This window comes from Aethalodelphis obliquidens, unplaced genomic scaffold, assembly GCF_003676395.1.
Source record: "Aethalodelphis obliquidens isolate GAN/ISIS:26980383/991018 unplaced genomic scaffold, ASM367639v1 scaffold11, whole genome shotgun sequence".
Classification (NCBI taxonomy): domain Eukaryota; kingdom Metazoa; phylum Chordata; class Mammalia; order Artiodactyla; family Delphinidae; genus Aethalodelphis; species Aethalodelphis obliquidens.
This window is the reverse complement of record NW_020837955.1, coordinates 12,085,508-12,106,234: the sequence shown is the minus strand read 5'-3', so window position 1 is coordinate 12,106,234 and position 20,727 is coordinate 12,085,508. Positions and strand designations below refer to the sequence as shown.

The 20,727-nt window shown below is 36.7% G+C and overlaps 1 protein-coding gene across 7 annotated transcripts in view; it reads right to left on the bottom strand.

The window, feature by feature from the left end:
* The window catches only part of EXOC6 (exocyst complex component 6), a 194,842-nt gene that overhangs the window by 134,289 nt on the left and 39,826 nt on the right, over window positions 1-20,727 (bottom strand). For all 7 annotated transcript variants that reach the window (XM_027112059.1, XM_027112058.1, XM_027112060.1 and 4 more), the window contains 4 exons: window positions 20,526-20,571; window positions 16,144-16,348; window positions 3,824-3,976; window positions 1,674-1,742 (listed from right to left, as the gene is read on the bottom strand). In XM_027112059.1, coding sequence (XP_026967860.1) covers window positions 1,674-1,742; window positions 3,824-3,976; window positions 16,144-16,348; window positions 20,526-20,571 — 473 coding nt within the window. The remainder of the gene's footprint in view (window positions 1-1,673; window positions 1,743-3,823; window positions 3,977-16,143; window positions 16,349-20,525; window positions 20,572-20,727) is intronic.

The window sequence follows — 20,727 nt, the reverse complement described above, 5'->3', positions numbered from 1 at the left end:
GAATGCAGCTAAAGCAGTGGTTAGAAGGAAATTTATAGCTTTAAATGTCTGTATTAAAAAAGAAGAAAGGGGGCTTCCCTGGTGGCCCAGTGGTTGGGAGTCCACCTGCCGATGCAGGGGACACAGGTTCGTGCCCCGGTCCGGGAAGACCCCCACATGCCGTGGAGCGGCTGGGCCCGTGAGCTATGGCCGCTGAGCCTGCGCGTCCGGAGCAGAGGCCATAACAGTGAGAGGCCCGCGTACCGCAAAAAAAAAAAAAGAAAGGGACTTGCCTGGTGGCATAGTGGTTAAGAATATAACTGACAGGACTTCCCTGGTGGCTCAGTGATTAAGACTCTGCTTGCCAATGCAGGGGACACGGGTTCGAGCCCTGATCCGGGAAGATCCCACATGACGCGGAGCAACTAAGCCCATGTGCCACAACTGAGCCTGCACTCTAGAGCCCGTGAGCCACAACTACTGAGCCCATGCACCTAGAGCCCCTGCTCTGCAACAAGAGAAGCCACTGCAATAAGAAGCCCGCACACCGCAACGAACAGTAGCCCCCGCTCGCCGCAACTAGAGAAAGCCCGCGTGCAGCAATGAAGACCCAATGCAGCCAAAAATAAATAAATAAATAAATTAAAAAAAAAAAAAAAGACTTCACCTGCTAATGCAGGGGACATAGGTTAAATCCCTGATCCAGGAAGATCCCACATGCCACAGAGCAACTAAGCCCGTGTGCTGCAACTACTGAGCCTGCGTGCCACAAATACCAAAGCCCACACACCTAGAGCCCGTGCTCCACAACAAGAGAAGCCACCGCAATGAGAAGCCCACACACCACAACAAAGAGTAGCCCCCACTTGTCACAACTAGAGAAAGCCCGTGAGCAGCAACAAAGATCCAACACTGCCAAAAATAAAATCAATAAAAAAGAAGACAGATCTCAATCAATAACTTAAACTTCTACCTATATGAAAGAAGTTGGACACAAAAGGCCACATATAGTATGATTCCATTTATATGAAATACCAGAATAGGCAAATCCATAGAGACAGAAAGTAAATTAATGGTTGTCAGGGACTGGGGGGAGGGGAGAATAAGGAGTGACTGCTAACAGGTAAGAGGTTTCTTTTTGTAGTAATAAAATGTGCTGGAATTAGTTGTAATGGTTGCACATCCTTGTGAATTATACTAAAACCACTGAACTGTATACTTTAAAAGGGTAAAATTTTGGGTATATGAATTATATCAGAATAGTGCGATTATGTTTTTTAAAAAGATAATTGTTTAACCAAAACTAAAAACAATGTAGTGTGGGGTAAACAAATGTAGAAGTAACATACTTAAAAATAACTGTGATACAACAGTACAAAGGCAAGAAGGGAGAAATGTAAGGTTCTTTTAACATACATGAAAAGTATACTTGAAAGTGTACCATGATTAAGTTAAAGAAAAAAGTAACTGCCTTACACACAGTGGATATTTCACAAAAAAATATTGCATGAAGGTTTAGAGCTCAATGAGCTTGTGGTCAGCCTTTAGAAAAGCAGGCCTAAAATGAATACCTGTCTTTTTAATAATACAAATATACACACACAAATGTGTATACACACATATGTATACACACACAGACATATATATATATATATATATATATACACCCATGCACATATACAAAAGATACTTACCAGAACAGAATAAATGTGCAAACATCGGTAAACAGGGGAAAAATCAACAAGATCCTGAACAGTTAAAACCTGAAAAATAAAACCATTTTTTAAAAATTATAGGTCAAAAAAAAAAAAAAATTATAGGTCAAACTACTAGTCTACTGTTGAATAATATAAAGTTAGACAAGGAGATTCATGGACTTCGTACTATAACATTTATCAACTATAAAAAGCACACACTATAAACACAATGCCTATTTTGTTTTGGCATTTGTTTAGTAATTCATTCTGCATATATTTATCATCATTGTTGACTATTTTAGATTATAAGGTAATAAAGGGGAGAGACTGTATATCTTTATCATGCTTGATAGATTGCCAGAAAATTGCTATGGATAACTAGATACATCATTATTGCTTCTGGTAAAGATGGTGCACAAATGTATGATTTACCTATAGATGAAGTTCCTTCTCTTATGCACGACTTATAATTATTTCATCAAATTGAAGAAATCATCATTATTATTTTATGGAACACTAACGAAGGAAAAAAAACACTACCACTTGAAACTGTAGTATCATCAATTTTAAGATTTTTCCCGATTCTGAGATGTTAATAATATTTTTTAAAGTACATCTTACAATTAAAGAAACAGTAATATAAAGTTCCCCAAACTTGAGAAATAAACTCTTTTTAAAGGAACACATTTCTATTCTCATGAATCCTCTGAGTGAACTTAAATTATTTTTATTATAGAGTTACTTATTTGGGAAAATGATAGAAACAAAATGTAGTAATAATTAAATAGATCGGAAAGAACAGGGAAACAACCAAGTTTCTCTTAGAGTATGGATTTGGGTGTCGGGCCTGATGGCAATGTTCCCAGCAATTAAAGATATACAAAACAGACTACGGAAAATTGAGACACGAAGACTAGATGGTCCATTTTTACCATTCTGAATCTCAAGGGAGAAAAGACTTACAGAGATTCTCTGAATATTGATTAAGAAAGAGCAAAAAAGTAGATTTCAAAAACATTTATTTCATTTCAAGGGACTAATCAGGCCACATTAATTCCACATTAGAAAGACATTAAACTATTTAAGGCTGTTTATTTATCTGTATATCAGACATCTACTATATATGCAAACATAAATGTATATACATACATATATACATATTAACATACATATACGTACACACACATATATACACACACACACACTCACAAATACATACAGACTCACTCATCCTCAGGCATATAGTGCAAATGTACATACTGAACACTCAGTGGTTCCCCCAAACACAGAGACGCCATGGACACATATTTATATGGTTCCTTTTTAATCAATCAATTAAAAGATCTTACTACACCCCAACAGTGTCCTTAGAAAAAGAATTTAAACTCTCACTGACAAGGCAAAACTTATAAACAATTGGGAATACTAGACTCCTTATGGTATTAACTAAATTCAAAAGGAATTCAACGGAAAAGATAAAAAGTAGGCTCAACAGAAGACTTCGTGGAGGGAACAAAAGAAGCACTAGAACTAGGAATGAATTTGAATGAAGAGGATAAAAGAAAGCAAATATTTAGAACAATTTCAAGGTTTCTAGACTTAGTAAAACTTTTTTAAGAAATTGAAAACTTAACTTTAATCATATTAAAATTATTTTGTAGTATCTCAGCACCAGCCGAAGGAAAAAAAGGTAGGCTATCCAGAATTAGTCTAAATGGCAAGGTTAAGCCATCATGCAATTAAATGTCTGCCACAGGTAATTAAATTATCAGTGATCACTACAAAAATAGCATTAAATTTACACTTTTACTGCTAATTATGGCAGAAAACCTAGGTTCAACTATCTGCAGCTTACAAATATAATCTACAATATATCTTGTTTATCTGTCAATTATTCAGTCTAACATTTCAGACGACTCCTTTGCCCTAATAGCTCATTACAAACTGATCTACGTAAATTCAGATTCCACATGGCAAGACTGAGTGTCACACAGACAACATTACAACTCAAGAGAAAAAAGACATCCAATAATAGATGAGGGAGGGAGGAAGGAAAGAAAGGAAAAAAGGAAGAAAAGAAAGGAAGGAAGGAAGAAACAAAGATAGAAACAAAAAAAGATACAAAGAAAGAAACAAATTCCCATCACCTCCTCTTCATTCTCATCCTCTTCCTCAAATACAGGTTTCAATACAATTTCATTCCTTTCTTCTGGAATTCTATCATTTATATATATAGTCTTCCCAAATTTTACATTATTTTGCTTCTGCAGAATAACACTGAAGAGTTTCTGCTGCTGTGCCTATTTGGGAAAAAGAAAAATTAAGTTTATTTGAAAAATTATTGTAGTCGAAATTGGTTCAAGAAGTTATTCATATTTTCTCATATTTTTAATGTCTGTAGGTATAGGATCTGGAATGATGTCCCATTTTTGTTCATGATTTGCACCCTCCTTTTTTCAACAGTCTTGCAGAGGTTATCAATTTTATCTGAAAAGACTAAGAACCAACTTTTGTCTTTGCTGATACTCCCTTTTGTATTTTGTTTTCTATTATATTGATTTCTACTCTTGATTATCTCCTTCCAGTTTCTTTTTTTCAATTTTATTTTATTGTGGTAAGCACTAACATGAGATCTACCCTCAAATTTTTAAGTGTACATACATATTACATTATTAATATGTATATCAATAATTTAATACATTATTGTTGATAGGTATAATACTGATATTTATAGAAGACCTCTAGAGTTTGTTCATCATTTTTTTTTTTTTTTTGGCCGCACTGTGCAGCTTGTGTGATCTTAGTTCCCCGACCAGGGACAGAACTGGGCCCACGGCAGTGAAAGCTCAGAGTTCTAACTGAGACAGGCCTAGGACCTGGGACCCTTTGCTTCAATGCTGCAAAACTTGCACCTGGACGAACCTCTCCTCCAGCAACAAAATACAAAGAAACTATAAGGGACTAAAAATAACTGCATGCATGCACAGTTGGGGCAAACTATGGACAAAAGATACAAAGGGACCAAAAAACCCCACTGCCACTTTTTAAGAGCCCAGAGCAAAAGCAGGGTACTGCGCATGCCCTCTACACATGAGGCCACCTAAAGGGTGGGCAAAACACCTAAGTCACCCCTCCGGCCTGACCCATGGACACACCCCTACCCTCACCCCATATAAGGAACAAGCTCGCCCCTCCTCAGGGAGTAAGCAAGCAAGGGAACCTGTTGTCTGTTCTCACTCCCCCCCTGCTGCAACAGGGGCCCCAGTAAAGCCTTGGCTGAATTTCTTGTCTGGCCTCTAGTCAATTTCTACTGATTAGAGAAGGCCAAGAACCCTGGTAGGTATCACTAACCACTGGACTGCCAAGGAATTCCCTAGAGCTTGTTCATCTATACTGAAACTTTATGTCTGTTGATTAGTAACTCCTCATTTCCCCCTGGTAACCACCATCCCACTCTTTGATTCTATGAATTTGACTAAGATAGCTGATAATTTCCTTTTTAAAGACTGGATAGTATTCCATTACAGGTACATACCACATTTTCTTAATCCATTCATTTGTCAATGGATGTTTACATTGTTTCCACATCTTAGATATTGTGAATAATGCTGCAAAGAGCATGGGAGTGCTAATATTCGTCAAGACCCCGATTTCAGGTTTTTTGGATAAATACCCATAGTAGAACATATGATAGCTCCATTGTTAACTTTTTTTTTTAATTAGTTGATTTATTTTAAATTTTTTTTGGCTGTGTTGGGTCTTCATTGCTGCGCATGGACTTGCTCTAGTTGTGGCAAGCAGTGCTCTTGGATGCGGTGCTCGGGCTTCTCATTGTGGTGGCCTCTCTTGTTGCGGAGCGCAGGCTCTAGGCACGTGGGCTTCAGTAGTTGTGGCATGCAGGCTCAGTAGTTGTGGTTCGTGAGCTCTAGAGCGCAGGCTTAGCAGTTGTGGCACACGGGCTTAGTTGCTTTGTGGCATGTGGGATCTTACCAGACCAGGGCTCAAACCCATGTCCCCTGCATTGGCAGGCAGATTCTTAACCACTGTGCCACCAGGGAAGTCCCCATTGTTAACTTTTTGAGGAACCTCCATACTGTTTTCCATAGCAGCTACACCATTATGCATTCCCGCCAACATTTTGCAAGAGTTCTAATTTCTCTACATCCTTACCAACACTTGCTATCTTTTGTTTTTTTGATAATAGCCATCTCGAGAGGTGTAAAGTGACATCCCATTGTGATTTTGATTTGCATTTCCCTAATGGTTAATAAAGTTTAGCATCTTTTCATATATCTGTTGGCCACTTTTATGTCTCCTTTGGAGAAATGTCTTTTCAAATCCCTAGCTCACTTTTTAATCAGGTGATTAGTTTTGTTTTGTTTTGTTTTTTGCTATTAAGTTGTATGATTTCCTTACATATTTTGGAGACTAACCCCTAATCAGATATACAGTTTGCAAGTATTTTCTTCCATTCCGTAGGTTGTCTTTTCACTCTGTTTCCTTTGCTATGCAGAAGCTTTTGAGTTAGATGCAATTCCACTTATTTTTGTTTATGTTGCCTGTGCTTTTTGTGTCACATCAATACTTCTACTTTCATTGAGTTTAACTTGCTACTGTTTCTCTAACTTCTTGAAATGGATACTTAGGATCATTGATTTCTGCCTTTCTTTCCTAATTTATAAATTTAAGCCTACAAATTTCCCTTAAACTTGACTTTTATCATATCCTACCAGTTTTTCATATATCACATTTTCATTATAATTCAAAATATTTTCTGGTTTCAAATGAGTTTCTTCTTTGACCCATGGGTTATTTAGAATTTTATTTCTTAATTTCCAAATATATAGGGATTTTCTACTTATCTATTTATTACCAGTTTCAGGAATAATTCCAATGTGGCCAGATAATATGTTCTGTATTATTTCAATCCTTTGAAATGTATTGACATTTCCTCTATGGACCAAAACATAATCAATTTTGATAAATGTTCTTTAAAAATGTATATTCTGGGGCTTCCCTGGTGGTGCAGTGGTTGAGAGTCCGCCTGCCGATGCAGGGGACACGGGTTCGTGCCCCGGTCCGGGAAGATCCCACATGCTGCGGGGCGGCTGGGCCCGTGAGCCGTGGCCGCTGAGCCTGCGCGTCCGGAGCCTGTGCTCCGCAACGGGAGAGGCCACAACGGTGAGAGGCCCGCGTACCGAAAAAAAAAAAAAAAATGTATATTCTGAAATCAAGAGATACAGTGTTACATGTGTCAATTAGGTCAGGGTTGCTAATCATTATTTTAAAGGACTAAATCCTTACTATATCTATTGGCTCTAGTAGTTACTGAGAGGAGTGTTGAAATCTATTATGATTGTCAAGATGTCTATTTCTCCTTTTAATTCTGACAATTTTTGCCTTTATATATTTTGAGACTATGTTATTAGATAGAAATAAATTTAGAATTGTTTATTTTCCTGATGAACTGAACCTTTTATCACTATGAAATGTTACTCTTAAGCTTTTTGTCTTAAAGCCTACTTTAATATTAATGTACATACATCAGCTTTTCTTGGTTAATCTTTTCATGATACAACTCTTCCATCCTTTTGCTTTCAACCTCTCTACATGTTTATATGTAAGATACGTCTTCTGAAAGCAGCATAATTTAACAGTTTTTAAAACTCATATCAATTCCCCTCCCAACTTAAGTACGGTTGTTGTTTCACACTGTTAATTCTATACATACATAAACTTTATAAGATGATCTTGTTTCATACAGCCAATAGATATGTAGTTTTATCCCAAATAGTTGCCCTTTCTATTTACTTCTGCATCTCTGGCCTTCTAACTGGGATGATTTTATGTCTGAAAACACTAATATTTCCTTTAGTGCAGGTCTGCTAAAAAAATTCTCTAGGTTTTTATTTATCTGAAAAATACCTTCATTTCACCTTCATTTCTAAAAGATTTTAGCTAGGTACAGAATTCTAGGTTGACACATAAGGCTTATCAGCACTTCAGATATACTTTTCACTATGTTTTGGCTTCCACTGATTCTGCTGAGAAGTCAGCTATTGACTGATATTATTATTGTCCTTTTGAAGATAATACATTTTTTCCTCTGGCTGTTTTAAATTTTTTCTTTGTTAGTTTTCAGTATTTTACTATTATATGCCTAAATATGGGTTTGTATTTCTTCTGCTTAGAATTCATAGCACTTTTGTGGCTTCAAGGTCTGTCCATATTTTTTATGCCCTATTCTCTCTCTTTTCTCCTTCTGGGACTATAATTACTATACATTATACATTAAACCTTTGCACCTTACCCCATATGTCTAAACTCTTTCCTGTACTTTCCATTCTTTTGTCTTTCTGAGCTTCAATTTGGATATTTTCCTCTGACCCATCTTCTGGTTCATTAATTCTTTCTTCAGCTGTGTCTAATATGTTCTGCCTCCTATACGCTGAGTTCTTAATTTGTTAATATATTTTCAGTTTTAGAATCTCCAGATGATTTATGGTTTCCAATGATCTCCAAATTCTCAATCTTGCCTTATAATTCCTTGAATACACTGGGTTGGTCAAAAAGTTCGTTTGGGTTTTTCCATAACATCTTACGGAAAAACCCGAATGAACTTTCTGGCCACGCCAATATTAATTAATTAATATTAAAGTCTATGTCTAATAGTTCCATTATTTAGACTTTGTTTTGCATCCTAGAGTTAAGCTTTATATCAATTACCAATGAGTATACTCCTCTTCCTTTGAGTGATTCAGGTCAAATAATGATTCAATTATTTTAATGACCTTTGGTTTGGAGCACTGTCAAGGTTTTACGAAACAATTACCACTAGTTGTTTTTTAAGAGGAAAACCAAATACATTAATTTTAAAACACTAGAAAAATTTAAAAGATATGATACATACAGGAACATACATAAAATATGCTGCCTTAACTCCAATGGATTATTTGTAGAGAAAAATGTCTACTAACCTCACAGAAATGTCTACTAACCTCACAGAAGGAACTATGGTATCAAGTTGCAAGCTTATTTTATTTTCCACAGAAAATGACCACAGCTTGTGAAGACTAGGAATGCAGAAGTTGTTATCCCACAACTGACTTAATTATTGACAAAAATGAACATTTATACAGATTAATAAGTTGAGAAGCCTTATATTTTTTTTACGCATTTTAGTGATACTTCACTATCAGAACTTCATTATCAGAGATTGAAAAAAACATAGGCTTAATTCCAGGATTTTAATTTCCTTACATAATGCATATTAGTGGAACATTCCCTCTGTTGTGATAGGTCAGATTGTAGCTACTCTGTTCTGTTAGCATGTAGAAAGTTTACCCACTGCCTCTTTAGGGTGAATTTTCTCTGAGGAATACACTACTGCTAATCAGACCTTTCTAATCCCAAGTAATCAGACAATGCAAACCACAGAAATCTAGCTCTGCCCTCACCTAGACCTTAAGGCTGTCTCCAGAGGCTTGTGCTTAAGAAAATCATTATCCCTTCTCCTCTATTACCATTATTAACCTACTCACTGAAAAAAAAATCAGAATTCCCTTTCTCCCTCTGTGCCCAAACTTATTTTGTCTATGATTTTTGGTTTTCAGAGTAAAAAATTATTTATTTAGAACACTGCTTCCAAACAGTGTTATGTACAAAACTAACATTTCACACATTATCAATAGATACTCCTTGAAAAAAGGGTTCTATGCTCAAATAAGTAAGATAAATATTACATAGTTTACCTCCCTTCCAGGGGATTTACAATTCATAAGAAATATGCTTAATTTTATTTAACCCAGGTTTCCAAAACTTATTTGACCATTTAGTCCCATTTTCCCCTAAAGAACACTAATAAAATGTGTGCCAGGGGATATAATATGAAAATGTTAACTGAGACTATGAACTTTAGGTATTTAATGACTAATTAAGCATCACACTACTCATAGTGGATTCATCTATCACATTAGAATGAGGAAAAAAAACCCACTACAAATGCAAGTCTGCCTTTTACTTTAAAAAATTCTCCCTAGAGAAGCTAAAGCTCAGCTCTAAATTCCTTCAAAAAAAAAAACTTTTTGTGCATCTCATGCTAGGCACAGTGCTAGATCTCAGGAAGGTAAAAATAAATAGGATATATCCCCTCACTTTAAAAACTCACTGTCCAGTTAAAAACACAAAATATGCAATTATAATGTAGTGTGAAAAGTACAACAGACATATGCACTGAGGAGGAAGAGACCATCTCTTGCTAGTAGTAGTGAGACAGAGGAAGATAGATTTTACAGATGAAGTGATACTTAAGTCAGCTTTTGGGGGGGAAAAAAGCAGTAATTCATCAGATTGGAAAATTTAGAAGAATGGAAGGCATTCTAGGTAGAGGAAACAACCAGTATAGTCAAAAGTTTATGAGATGTGTACTTCTGTAGCACACAGGAAGAGGGAGTATCCAGAGATGACGCTTTTGTTTCATGCTGAGGAATCTGAACTTAGGTAAAGAGTAACTGGGAATCACTGAAGAGTGAGTGATGTGGTTAAAGTTGAATTTTAGGATAATAAGCAAAAGGAGAAAAGACTAGAGATAAGAAGAATAATTAATTTGATATAACAACAGTCCGGGTATGTACAGCAGAGGATACAGAATCTACAGATAGTTACTAAGTAGGACTTTGTAACAAACTACATAGAGTATAAATACTCCTGAAAAGTCTAAAGTACTCCCCAGTTTCTGGCTTGTGAAAATAGGAGATACTGCTATCTGAGATAGGAAATACAGAAAACACAGATTTAGTGAGAAGATAATGAGGTTACTTTCAGAAATGCTAAGTTTGAAGTTCCTATAGGACATTCGAGTGAATATATAACAAGCAAATCCATAAATGGGACATGAGATCATAGAATTAAACACAAAATACAGAGAACCTCCAAGGGAGGGAGCTACTTAGCAAAGTACAAGGTTTCCATTTATGTCACCTAAGGAGATTCCAGAACCAAACTGTGATTCTGACAAAGTGATGACACTTTATGAGAAACTCCAGAAGGCTTCCAATGCTCAAAAAAACCACAAGATATTAAATGGGTGCAAGAAGGGAAACCAAAATTGAACAAAGCACAAATTTTCTTATCAGATCTTAAGGACTCTAGTTCTTCCACCAGAAGAAAACTCTCTAACTTCTCAGTTTTGTGGGAGACACCTTCTAAAGGAAATATTGTAAGGAAAAAATCCCTATAGACAGATGATTAGGAAAGGTTTCTATATAAAACATCTGTCTTTTGGTTGCAGAGGTAGGGAGCTTGATTGTTTATACAAAAAAAAAAAATAGTGGTGAACCAGGAAGCGTCTATTCCTGCCCAGCAAGAAATTCTCATAAACCTTAAGTCCTAGAGCCCATGATTTGGTGGACTGCCTAGGTAGAAAAAGTCCAAAACCAGTCTACAAAAAACAGGTCAGAGAGAATAAGTTTAATAATGAAACTCTTAATTAAAATGTATAATGGAACATGAACTTTAAACTACTGTTCACACTGAAAAATCTTCCATGTGATTGTGTTTTTTATCCCCATGGCATACACATAATTCCTTGTCCAGATGTAGGAGAAAAAGTACTGAAAACAAGAAGGCAAGATACTGAAGGCAAGAACATAAAGTTGAAGAGCTCACCAGTGGGGAAGAACATTCACTGATCAGAGGCAATCACTCAGGAAGACTTAAGATCCTGAGAATAATGGGAGGTGCTATGGGAAGAATCAATTGCTTCTCTGACTCCCATTTTAGCATAAATTGTACCAGCAGTCCTGTGAGCATCTTGAATTGTTGAAGTGTCAGCAGTGGAGGAGAAGGATGATCTCTTCAGAGGAAAACTATGAAATCCCACACTTTATTCTACCTTAACAGTGAGTTAATATCCAATCTTTTGGTTCTACCGGGGCTTTCTTAACCTATATAGTTCTCTGGAATAATCATATTATCTAGATTCAAAATCTCTGGATTCTTTTCCTGAACTTGGCTTCAAATATTACTCTTACACTTTCTTAATATTTATTTTTTCCAGGCTACTAATGTGATGTTCAAACTCTAACTTGCTGGCCTACATTTCTTCTATGTCTGTTCCTATAACACCACCCACAACTAACCATACTCCCCCCATCCCAATGGTAGGGAAAATAGCCCCAGGCCTAGCTTTCATAGAAAAGAGAGGCAAAAAGTGTGGTTTAAATTCTGCTTAGTAGCTTCTTCTTATTTACAGCAAATAAAGATATTTTGGGGAATTTCCTGGAGGTCCAGTGGTTAATACTCAGTGCTCTCACTACCAGGGCCTGGGTTTGATCCCTGGTCAGGGAACTAAGATCCCACAAGCTACTCAGCGTGGCCAAAAAACAAAAAACAACAACAACAAAAAGAATTTTTGTCAACCAAGTATTTAACTAATCTTAACAAGAGATAACTATCAAAATAATTTGAAAATCAAATCTGCTATATGGAGAAAAGGAAACCCTCATAAACTGTTGATGGGAATGTAAATTGATGCATCCGCTGTGGAAAATAGTATGGAGGTTTCTCAAAAAACTAAAAAATAGAGCTACCCTATGACCCAGCAATTCCACTCCTGGGTATACATCCAAAAGCAAAAACAAAAACACTAATTAGAAATGATACATAAACCCCAATGTTCATAGCAGCATTATTTACAATTCCCAAGATATGAAAGTAACCTAAGTGTCCAATACACAGATGAATGGATAAAGAAGATGTGAGATATAGATGCACACACACACACACACACACACACACAATGCAATACTCAACCATAAAAAAGAATGAAATTTTGCCATTTGCAGCAACATGAATGGACTTGGAGGGCATTATGCTAAGTGAAAGAAATCAGAGAAAGACAAATACTGTATGATACCACTTATACATAGAATCTAAAAAATACAACAAACTAATGAATATACAAAAAAGAAGCAGATTCACAGATATAGAGAACAAACTAGTGGTTACCAGTGGGGAGAGGGAAGAGGGAGGGGCAATATAGGGGTATGGGATTAAGAGGTACAAACTATTAGGTATAAAATAAGCTACAAGGATATATTGCACAACATGTGGAATAGAGCCAATACTTTAAAGTAACTATAAATGAAGTATAACCTTTAAAAATTGTGAATCACTATATTGTAAACCTGTAACTTATATAACATTGTACATCAACTATACTTCAATAAAAAAATAATAATAAAAAAATGAGAAAAAGAAAAAAAAAGAAAAGAAAGAAAGAAAAGAAAATCTGCTATAGTCCATCTACAGGTAAGAAACACTTAACTACAAATTTTTTAAAAAATGAGACTTTTAAAAAACATTATCGTATATCCTCACAAGTCCTACATTATTGTACATTGTTTTCATTTTTTAAAGTAAATTCATCCTGATAAAGAATTTTCAAACTCAATGCATCCTCAAAGTAAAACAATCTATTAACAAGGCAAATTAACATAGAATATAATACTGTGTAAAGCTGAAACAATTAATAGAAATATAATGGAGATTATCTGATTTATAGGCAATCCTTTAAAAGTTAAAATAGGAAGAATTTTATATACTGAATTTTATATACTTCATATACTGAATTTTAATTTCCTCTGCTGTGGCAATAATCTGATACAGACATATTTCTTGAATTAGAAAAATGAACAGACAACCTAATCAAAAAATGGCCAGAAGACCTAAACAGACATTTCTCCAAAGAAGACATACAGATGGCCAATAGGCACATGAAAAGATGCTCAACATTGCTAATTATTAGAGAAATGCAAATCAAAACTACAATGAGGTATCACCTCACACCAGTCAGAATGGCCATCATTAAAAAGTCTACAAATGATAAATGCTGGAGAGGGTGTAGAGAAAAGGGAACCCTCCTATACTGTTGGTGGGAATGTAAATTGATACAACCACTATGGAAAAAAAAGTATGGAGGTTCCTTAAAAAACTAAAAATTGAGTTGCCATAACATCCAGCAATCCCATACCTGGGCCATATCCACAGAAAACTCTTAATTCGAAAAGATACACGCACCCCAATGTTCACAGCAGCACTGTTTATGATAGCAAAGACATGGAAGCAACCTAAATGTACATCAACAGATGAAGGGATAAAGAACATGTGGTGTATATATATAATGGAATACTACTCAGCCATAAAAAGAATGAATTAATTCTATTTGCAGCAACATGGATGGACCTAGAGATTATCATACTAAGTGAAGAAAGTAAGAAAGAGACAAATACCATACAACATCACTTGTAAGTGGAATATAAAATATGATACAAATGAATTTATTTACAAAACAGAAACAGACTCATAAACACAGAAAACAAACTCAGAATTACCAAAGGGGAAAGGGGGTGGGGGAGAGATAAATTAGGAGTTTGGAATTAGCAGATACAAACTACTATATATAACATAGATAAACAACAAGGTCCTACTGTTTAGCACAGGGAACTGTATTCAATATCCTGTAATAAACCATAACGGAAAAAAAACACGAAAAAGAATATATATACGTATAACTAAATCACTTCGCTGTAAACCAGAAACACAACACTGTAAACCAACGACACTTCAATTTTAAAAAAAAGAAAACAGAGGGACTTCCCAGGTGGCACAGCGCATAAGACTCCACTCTCCCAATGCAGGGGGCCCAGGTTCAATCCCTAGTTAGGGAACTAGATCCCACATGCATGCCGCAACTAAGAGTTCGCATGCCACAACTAAGGAGCCCGCCTGCCGCAACTAAGGAGCCCTGTAGCCGCAGCTAAGGAGCCCACCTACCGCAACTAAGACCCAGCGCAACCAAATAAATAAATAATTAATTTAAAATTTTTTAAAAAAGAAAATAAAAGCTTCTCTAAAGTAGCCTGTAATACTTGAGAAAAAATCAGGAGTTAGAAAGCATGATGAACACAGCTTTATTTCTATGACACTGTGATTATTGGGGGGTTTTAAAAGCAAACTCTTATAAGTTTTAATTCATTTAAATAATTTTAAAACTTTCCATTGGGCTTCCCTGGTAGCGCGGTAGTTGGGAGTCCACCTGCCAGTGCAGGGGACGCGGGTTCGTGCCCCAGTCCGGGAGGATCCCACATGCCACAGAGCGGCTGGGCCCGTGAGCCATGGCCGCTGAGCCTGCACATCCGGAGTTTGTGCTCCGCAGAGGGAGAGGCCACAGCAGTGAGAGGCCCGCGTACCGCAAAAACAAACAAACAACTTTTTATTACTGAAAATTTCAAATACAAAGTAAACAGATAAATATAATGAACTCTCAAGTTCACATCACCTATCTTCAACAATTAATGTTTATATACCCTTGTTTCATCTATGTCTTTACCTACTCACTCCACAAACACCCCATGCATTGTTTACAATTTTTTTTCAGATAAGACTTACATACATTAAAATATACAGATCTTAACTATACAATTTTGACAAGCGGATATACTTTGTCACGGTATAGAACACTTCCATCTCCCCAGAAAGTTCCCTTGTGTCCCTTCCCAGGCAATCTCCCCACCCAGAGGCAGCTACTGTGTTGATTTTTTTTTTTTAACCTTAAATTAGTTTTGCCTGCTTTAGAATTGCATGCAAATAGATATAAGTGTGTGCTTTTCTGTGTCTAGCTTCTGTAGCTCAGCATAATGTCTGGGAGAAATTCATTCCTTCTTATTGCTAAGTAATATCCTATTGCATGAGTACAGCACAATTTGTGTATCCATTCTCCTTTTGATGTCCATTTGGCTTGTTTCCAGTTTTTGGCTAGTTGTGAACAAAGCTGCTGAGCATCGAGCATCGTGAGGATGCGCTTTCATTTCTCACTGGTAAATACCTAGGAGAGTAACTGCTGACTCAAAAGGTAGGTACATTAATTTTATAACTGCCTTTTTGTTACTGAGCTGTAGGAGTTAATTCAAAGATAATATTTTCAAGTTGCTTTAAAAAGAGAACAATTTGTAACCTTAGCATAAAAGGGCTCCCACTTGCCTCTGTGGCTGCCTCTGTTTAGCTAATTTTATACCAAATTTGCTGAAAAAAGTTAATGTGATACTACATACATGGGGAAGATTGCTGAGAGATCAGTTGGTGAATCAAGTTAGATCAACTTTACTTAATTAAATAAGGAATAACTGCAAACAAAAGAAGAAATGCTGATGAAATCCATTCTAAACAAGAATAAGGAAAGCTAAGAAAAGGCTAAAACTAAACAAAAACAAGTATTTTATGTAAGTAAGAAAAGTAAACTTTGGGTATATTCTATAACCTAGATTATTAACTAACATTAAATTAAAAGTCTCCTTTTTAAGAATGTATGTGTAAAACTGAGTCACTCTGCTGTACAGCAGAGATTGGCACAACACTGTAAATCAATTATACTTCAATAAATAAATAAAATTCTACTTTTTAGTCTCACCTGTTTCATTGCTGTTTCACCTATTTTGTCAGAATGTTTGCGAATGCTTTCCAAAAAGTCTTTGAGATCAGACATGGAGATTTCTTTAATATCTTCACGGAGCTTAGGAAGATTTTCTATCATCAGCTGACAAAACCGGTATTGACTAACTCGGGGAAAATACACATTCTCTAATTGTTCCATAGTCTTTAGAGCAGAATAATACCTGTGAGAAGTTAAAAAGAACACTCTATAAAAAGTTCTTATTACATTTATTTTACAAGTAAGTCCAAATAATCAGTCCAACACTCCCAACAAAAAGGATATTGTTATAGTAAAAATAAAATAAATAAAATTAACATTTATTTCTATTTACTAAGCACAAACAAAAACCATATGAAAAAGTTGCAGGATGAAAATTCACTAACAAACAACTTCTTTACTTCATTTCATCGAAATCTATAACATGACAAGCAGTATCACAGTCATCACAATACCTTAAATGTATATATGTATAATAGTTCCAAAATTTTTAATCAGAATATTTAGTTATTTGATATATGATTTCATGATATCTCTCCCATCCACATCCCCTACCTTCAAAAAAGTACACGGCACCGGTTTAAATCAAATCAAAGTAAAATATATTTTAAGAAAAATATTTTGGAAAATGTTACACTCTTTAAGGCAATTAGAAATAATATTGTGTCACAAAAACCATTTAAAAAGCCATTAATAGGGCTTCCCTGGTGGCGCAGTGGTTGAGAGTCCACCTGCCGATGCAGGGTACACGGGTTCGTCCCCCGGTCCGGGAGGATCCCACATGCCGCGGAGCGGCTGGGCCCGTGAGCCATGGCCGTTGAGTCTGCGCGTCTGGAGCCTGTGCTCCGCAGCGGGAGAGGTCACACACACAAAAAAAGCATTGGTGAAGATGGCAGTGTGGGAAGACGTGGAGTTAGCATCTCCCCACAACTAGGGCGCCTGCCAGCCACTGGTGCGGGGCTGTGACGCCCAAGGACATGGGAGTGAACCAGTTGGAGGTAGGGGGACTGAGCGGGGAGGAGAAGTGGAGGCCAGAGAGGATCGGTGCCCCTGAGGACAGGGAGATCAGGAGAGGCAGGTGGGAGGGACTCTCCGGAAGGAGTGGGAGAGGGGCAGAGGGCGATCGCCTGGCCCACTGGGCCCGGGGAGCCTGCTGAGCTCCCAAGCCTGTCCCCCCACCTCCAAAACCCCATCCAGGCCACACCGGTCCTGGGGGCATAGGAGGGAGGCTGGGGAGATCAGGAGAGGCAGCTGGGAGGGGCCCTCCAGGACGGAGGAACAGGAGAGGAGAGGAGGGTGTTTGCGCCGACCACTGGAGCCCAGGAAGCCTGCTGGGCTCCCAGGTGAGGTCCCCCGCCCTCTGAGACCAGGGGTGGGGGGCACGCCTGGTAACCTTCTGTTCCTTGAGCCTAAGCCCCACCCCCCACAGCCCCCAGGGCCTTTTCCAGACCTGTGGGTCCAGAGCATTGGCCCCACCCACCGCCCATCGCCCTTGCTTAGGCCCCGCCCTCCACATCCCAGGCCTCGCTCCCCCCCCTTTTTTTTCCTTTTCCCTCCTCTTTTTTACTATTGTGGTACTGATGTACCTTCCGGTTGTTGATTCATCTATATTTTTATTTTTACATTCTTTCTAACATATCTGTTAGTTTCCTAGTCTTATTTTATTTTTTACTTTGTTATTGTTCTTTTTTTTTTGCCACCCCACGGGGCTTGCAGGATTTTGGTTCGCGAGCCCGGGGTTGGGAAGAAGCTCCTGCAGTGGGAGCTCCGATATCTGATATCTGTGTGACAAAAAATAATTTTTTTAAAGAAGAAAAAGAGGGACTTCCCTGGTGGTGCAGTGGTTAAGAGTCCGCCTGCCAATGCAGGGGACACGGGTTCGATCCCTGATCCAGGAAGATCCCACATGCCAGGGAGTAACTGAGCCCATATGCCACGACTACTGAGCCTGCGCTGTAGAGCCCACGAGCCACAACTACTGAGCCCACATGCCACAACTGCTGAAGCCCGTGTGCCTAGAGCCCGTGACCCACAAGAGAAGCCACCACAATGAGAAGCCCGCGCACTGCAACAAAGAGTAGCCCCCGCTCTCTGCAACTAGAGAAAGTCCGCGCACAGCAACAAAGACCCAATGCAGCCAAAAATAAATAAATTTATAAAACTAAAAAAAAGTTTTAAAAATAAACTCACTTAAAAACAAAAGTAGGTTCACGTAGTACCCAGCACAATGGAAGTAAACAGACCCACCCATATCAAAGCTCACACCAGGAAATTACAGACCACAGATGACAAAGAGAAGATGCTAAAAGAGAGAAAATGTGGGTCACAAACTATGGATGAGAAATCAGAATGACTGCAAACTTGTCAATGGCAAACGTGGAAGCTGGAGGGCATGAAAGATAGGGCGTGTGTGTGTGTGTGTGTGTGTGTGTTATATAATAAGCCTACCTAGCATGCAGATGCAGATCTTAGTTTCTAAATACCATTACTCACTAAAAGGAGCTGTACTTTGGAGGACGGCTCCAGATCTAAGGCAAGAAAAGTACAACATGAGTCTGGAACATCTTACTCATTGTATGATAAGCAAGAAAGCACTCAAAGACAAATGAGGACACAGGAACTGGCTTAAGGGGTTCCCCTAGCCAAACTGGGGACAATTTGTGCATCAAAAAGAATAAAGAGAATTACAGATTATAACTCATTTATTTTTTAAAAATCTGTGAGTCCATAGTGATAATCAGAAAAACAGCTAAAAAGAGGAAAAGTTCTTTACATAAAAAAGTCAGCTAATAAATGTTAAAGGAATGATAGAAGTATAAAAATCACCATTTTGTAACCCCAATGTGATACATGACTAAAATAAAAATCCTAAAACCACTGGGTGAAAGACTGTCAAGAAACAGGACTCAAAATATCACCCCCCACAGATTACATATTAATTGCAAAGAGAAAAATATACCTTTTCTTAAGAGATCTGATAGCCATCCCCTTAAACAAATGATCAAATTTAGGATAACCTAGAGATAATCTGATAGCATATACCTTCTGATGTCATACACAATACCACTTATGTTGTACTCATGCCAAAAACATGTAATCTGCATCTAATCATGAGAGAATGATCAAACAAATCCAAAATGCCCTGGTGTACAAGACAACTAACCTTTTCTTTGTTTTTCATGAAAAACAAAGAAAAGTGGGAAGACTATTCTAGATTACAGGGACAAAAAATACATACTAACCAATATTTCAGGAAGGAAAAGAAGATATAAGACATTTTGGGGACAACTGGGTAAATTTAGATATAAATATTAGATTATGAAATATCTGAAGAAATATATAATGCTCCAAGCTTAAAAATAGAGAAGTAATAGTAAAAGTTAGTTATTTAATGACATAAATGTAAATACCAAAATAATTTCTTAAAAGAGGTAAAGGTTTTTGCCCCTAGGAAGGAGGAATGGTGAATGGCAAAAAGGGAAGGTGATGTCTGTTTTTTTTTTTTGCAACAAACACACAGAACTATTAACTATTATTGTACTTAAAATATGAGGATGTACAACTTTGATAGATAAAATACAATAAATTAATAATATACACATAAAATAAAAGACGCCTTCAGAATAGATTATGGCTCATGTATTAGTTAGGAACAAAATCATTCTACTAATTAGTACCAATTGGTAAAGACCAATAAAATTCAATGTAAAGCACTATGAAGCAGGACATATACAAATCTGAGTATAGATTTGCATATACTGCAATGTGATAATTAAGCAGTTATTAATAAACAAGAAGAAATGATTATTTCCCTATTTCAAACACATCTCGTTCTGATTTTTCTATGTAATTTAAAAGGGTTCATCTTTAAAACATTTTAAACATAATTACATCTAATGCTCCTACAGCAATTCATAAACTACTTTAAATCACTTTATCTTTCATCTGTCATGTATTCATATGTATTATAAAAGAGAACATGAACTACACTAGCCCAGATTGTCAAAATGTAACTACCCACGCTTTGCTTTCACAAAGTATACACTTAGCCTTTGATTGTGTGCAACGTTAACGTGTTAAGTTAATCAATATTTTTTCATTCCTGTTCAGTTGTCTATTTGTTCTTCATCAATATTATCAATCTCTGATATCAATTACAAAGGACAAGGATCCACAAATAAATGGCTAAGAACTGCTTTACTGAATGATCCTGATGGGCAAATTGCATTAACAAAGAATAGTTAAACACAGAAAAGCAAAACTTCAGATGATTCACTATAATTTACAGTAATTTTATCTATGCTCTCAATAATAGGAAAAAAAACTCTTATTAAAAATAATTAGGAAAGAAAACAACTCACCTTTTTGCACTCATCTGTTCTTTCAGCTTACTGTACATTTCCAGCACTGCATTAAAAAATATAACTTATTTTAGCTTTCAAAATAAAAAAAATTTTTGAGAGATGAAAATAAAGCAGAGAAGAACATATAAATTCAGTAATTTTCTCCATACCTTAATTTAGGCTTATATTTTCAAATAAAATTTTATACTTCAATTAAATT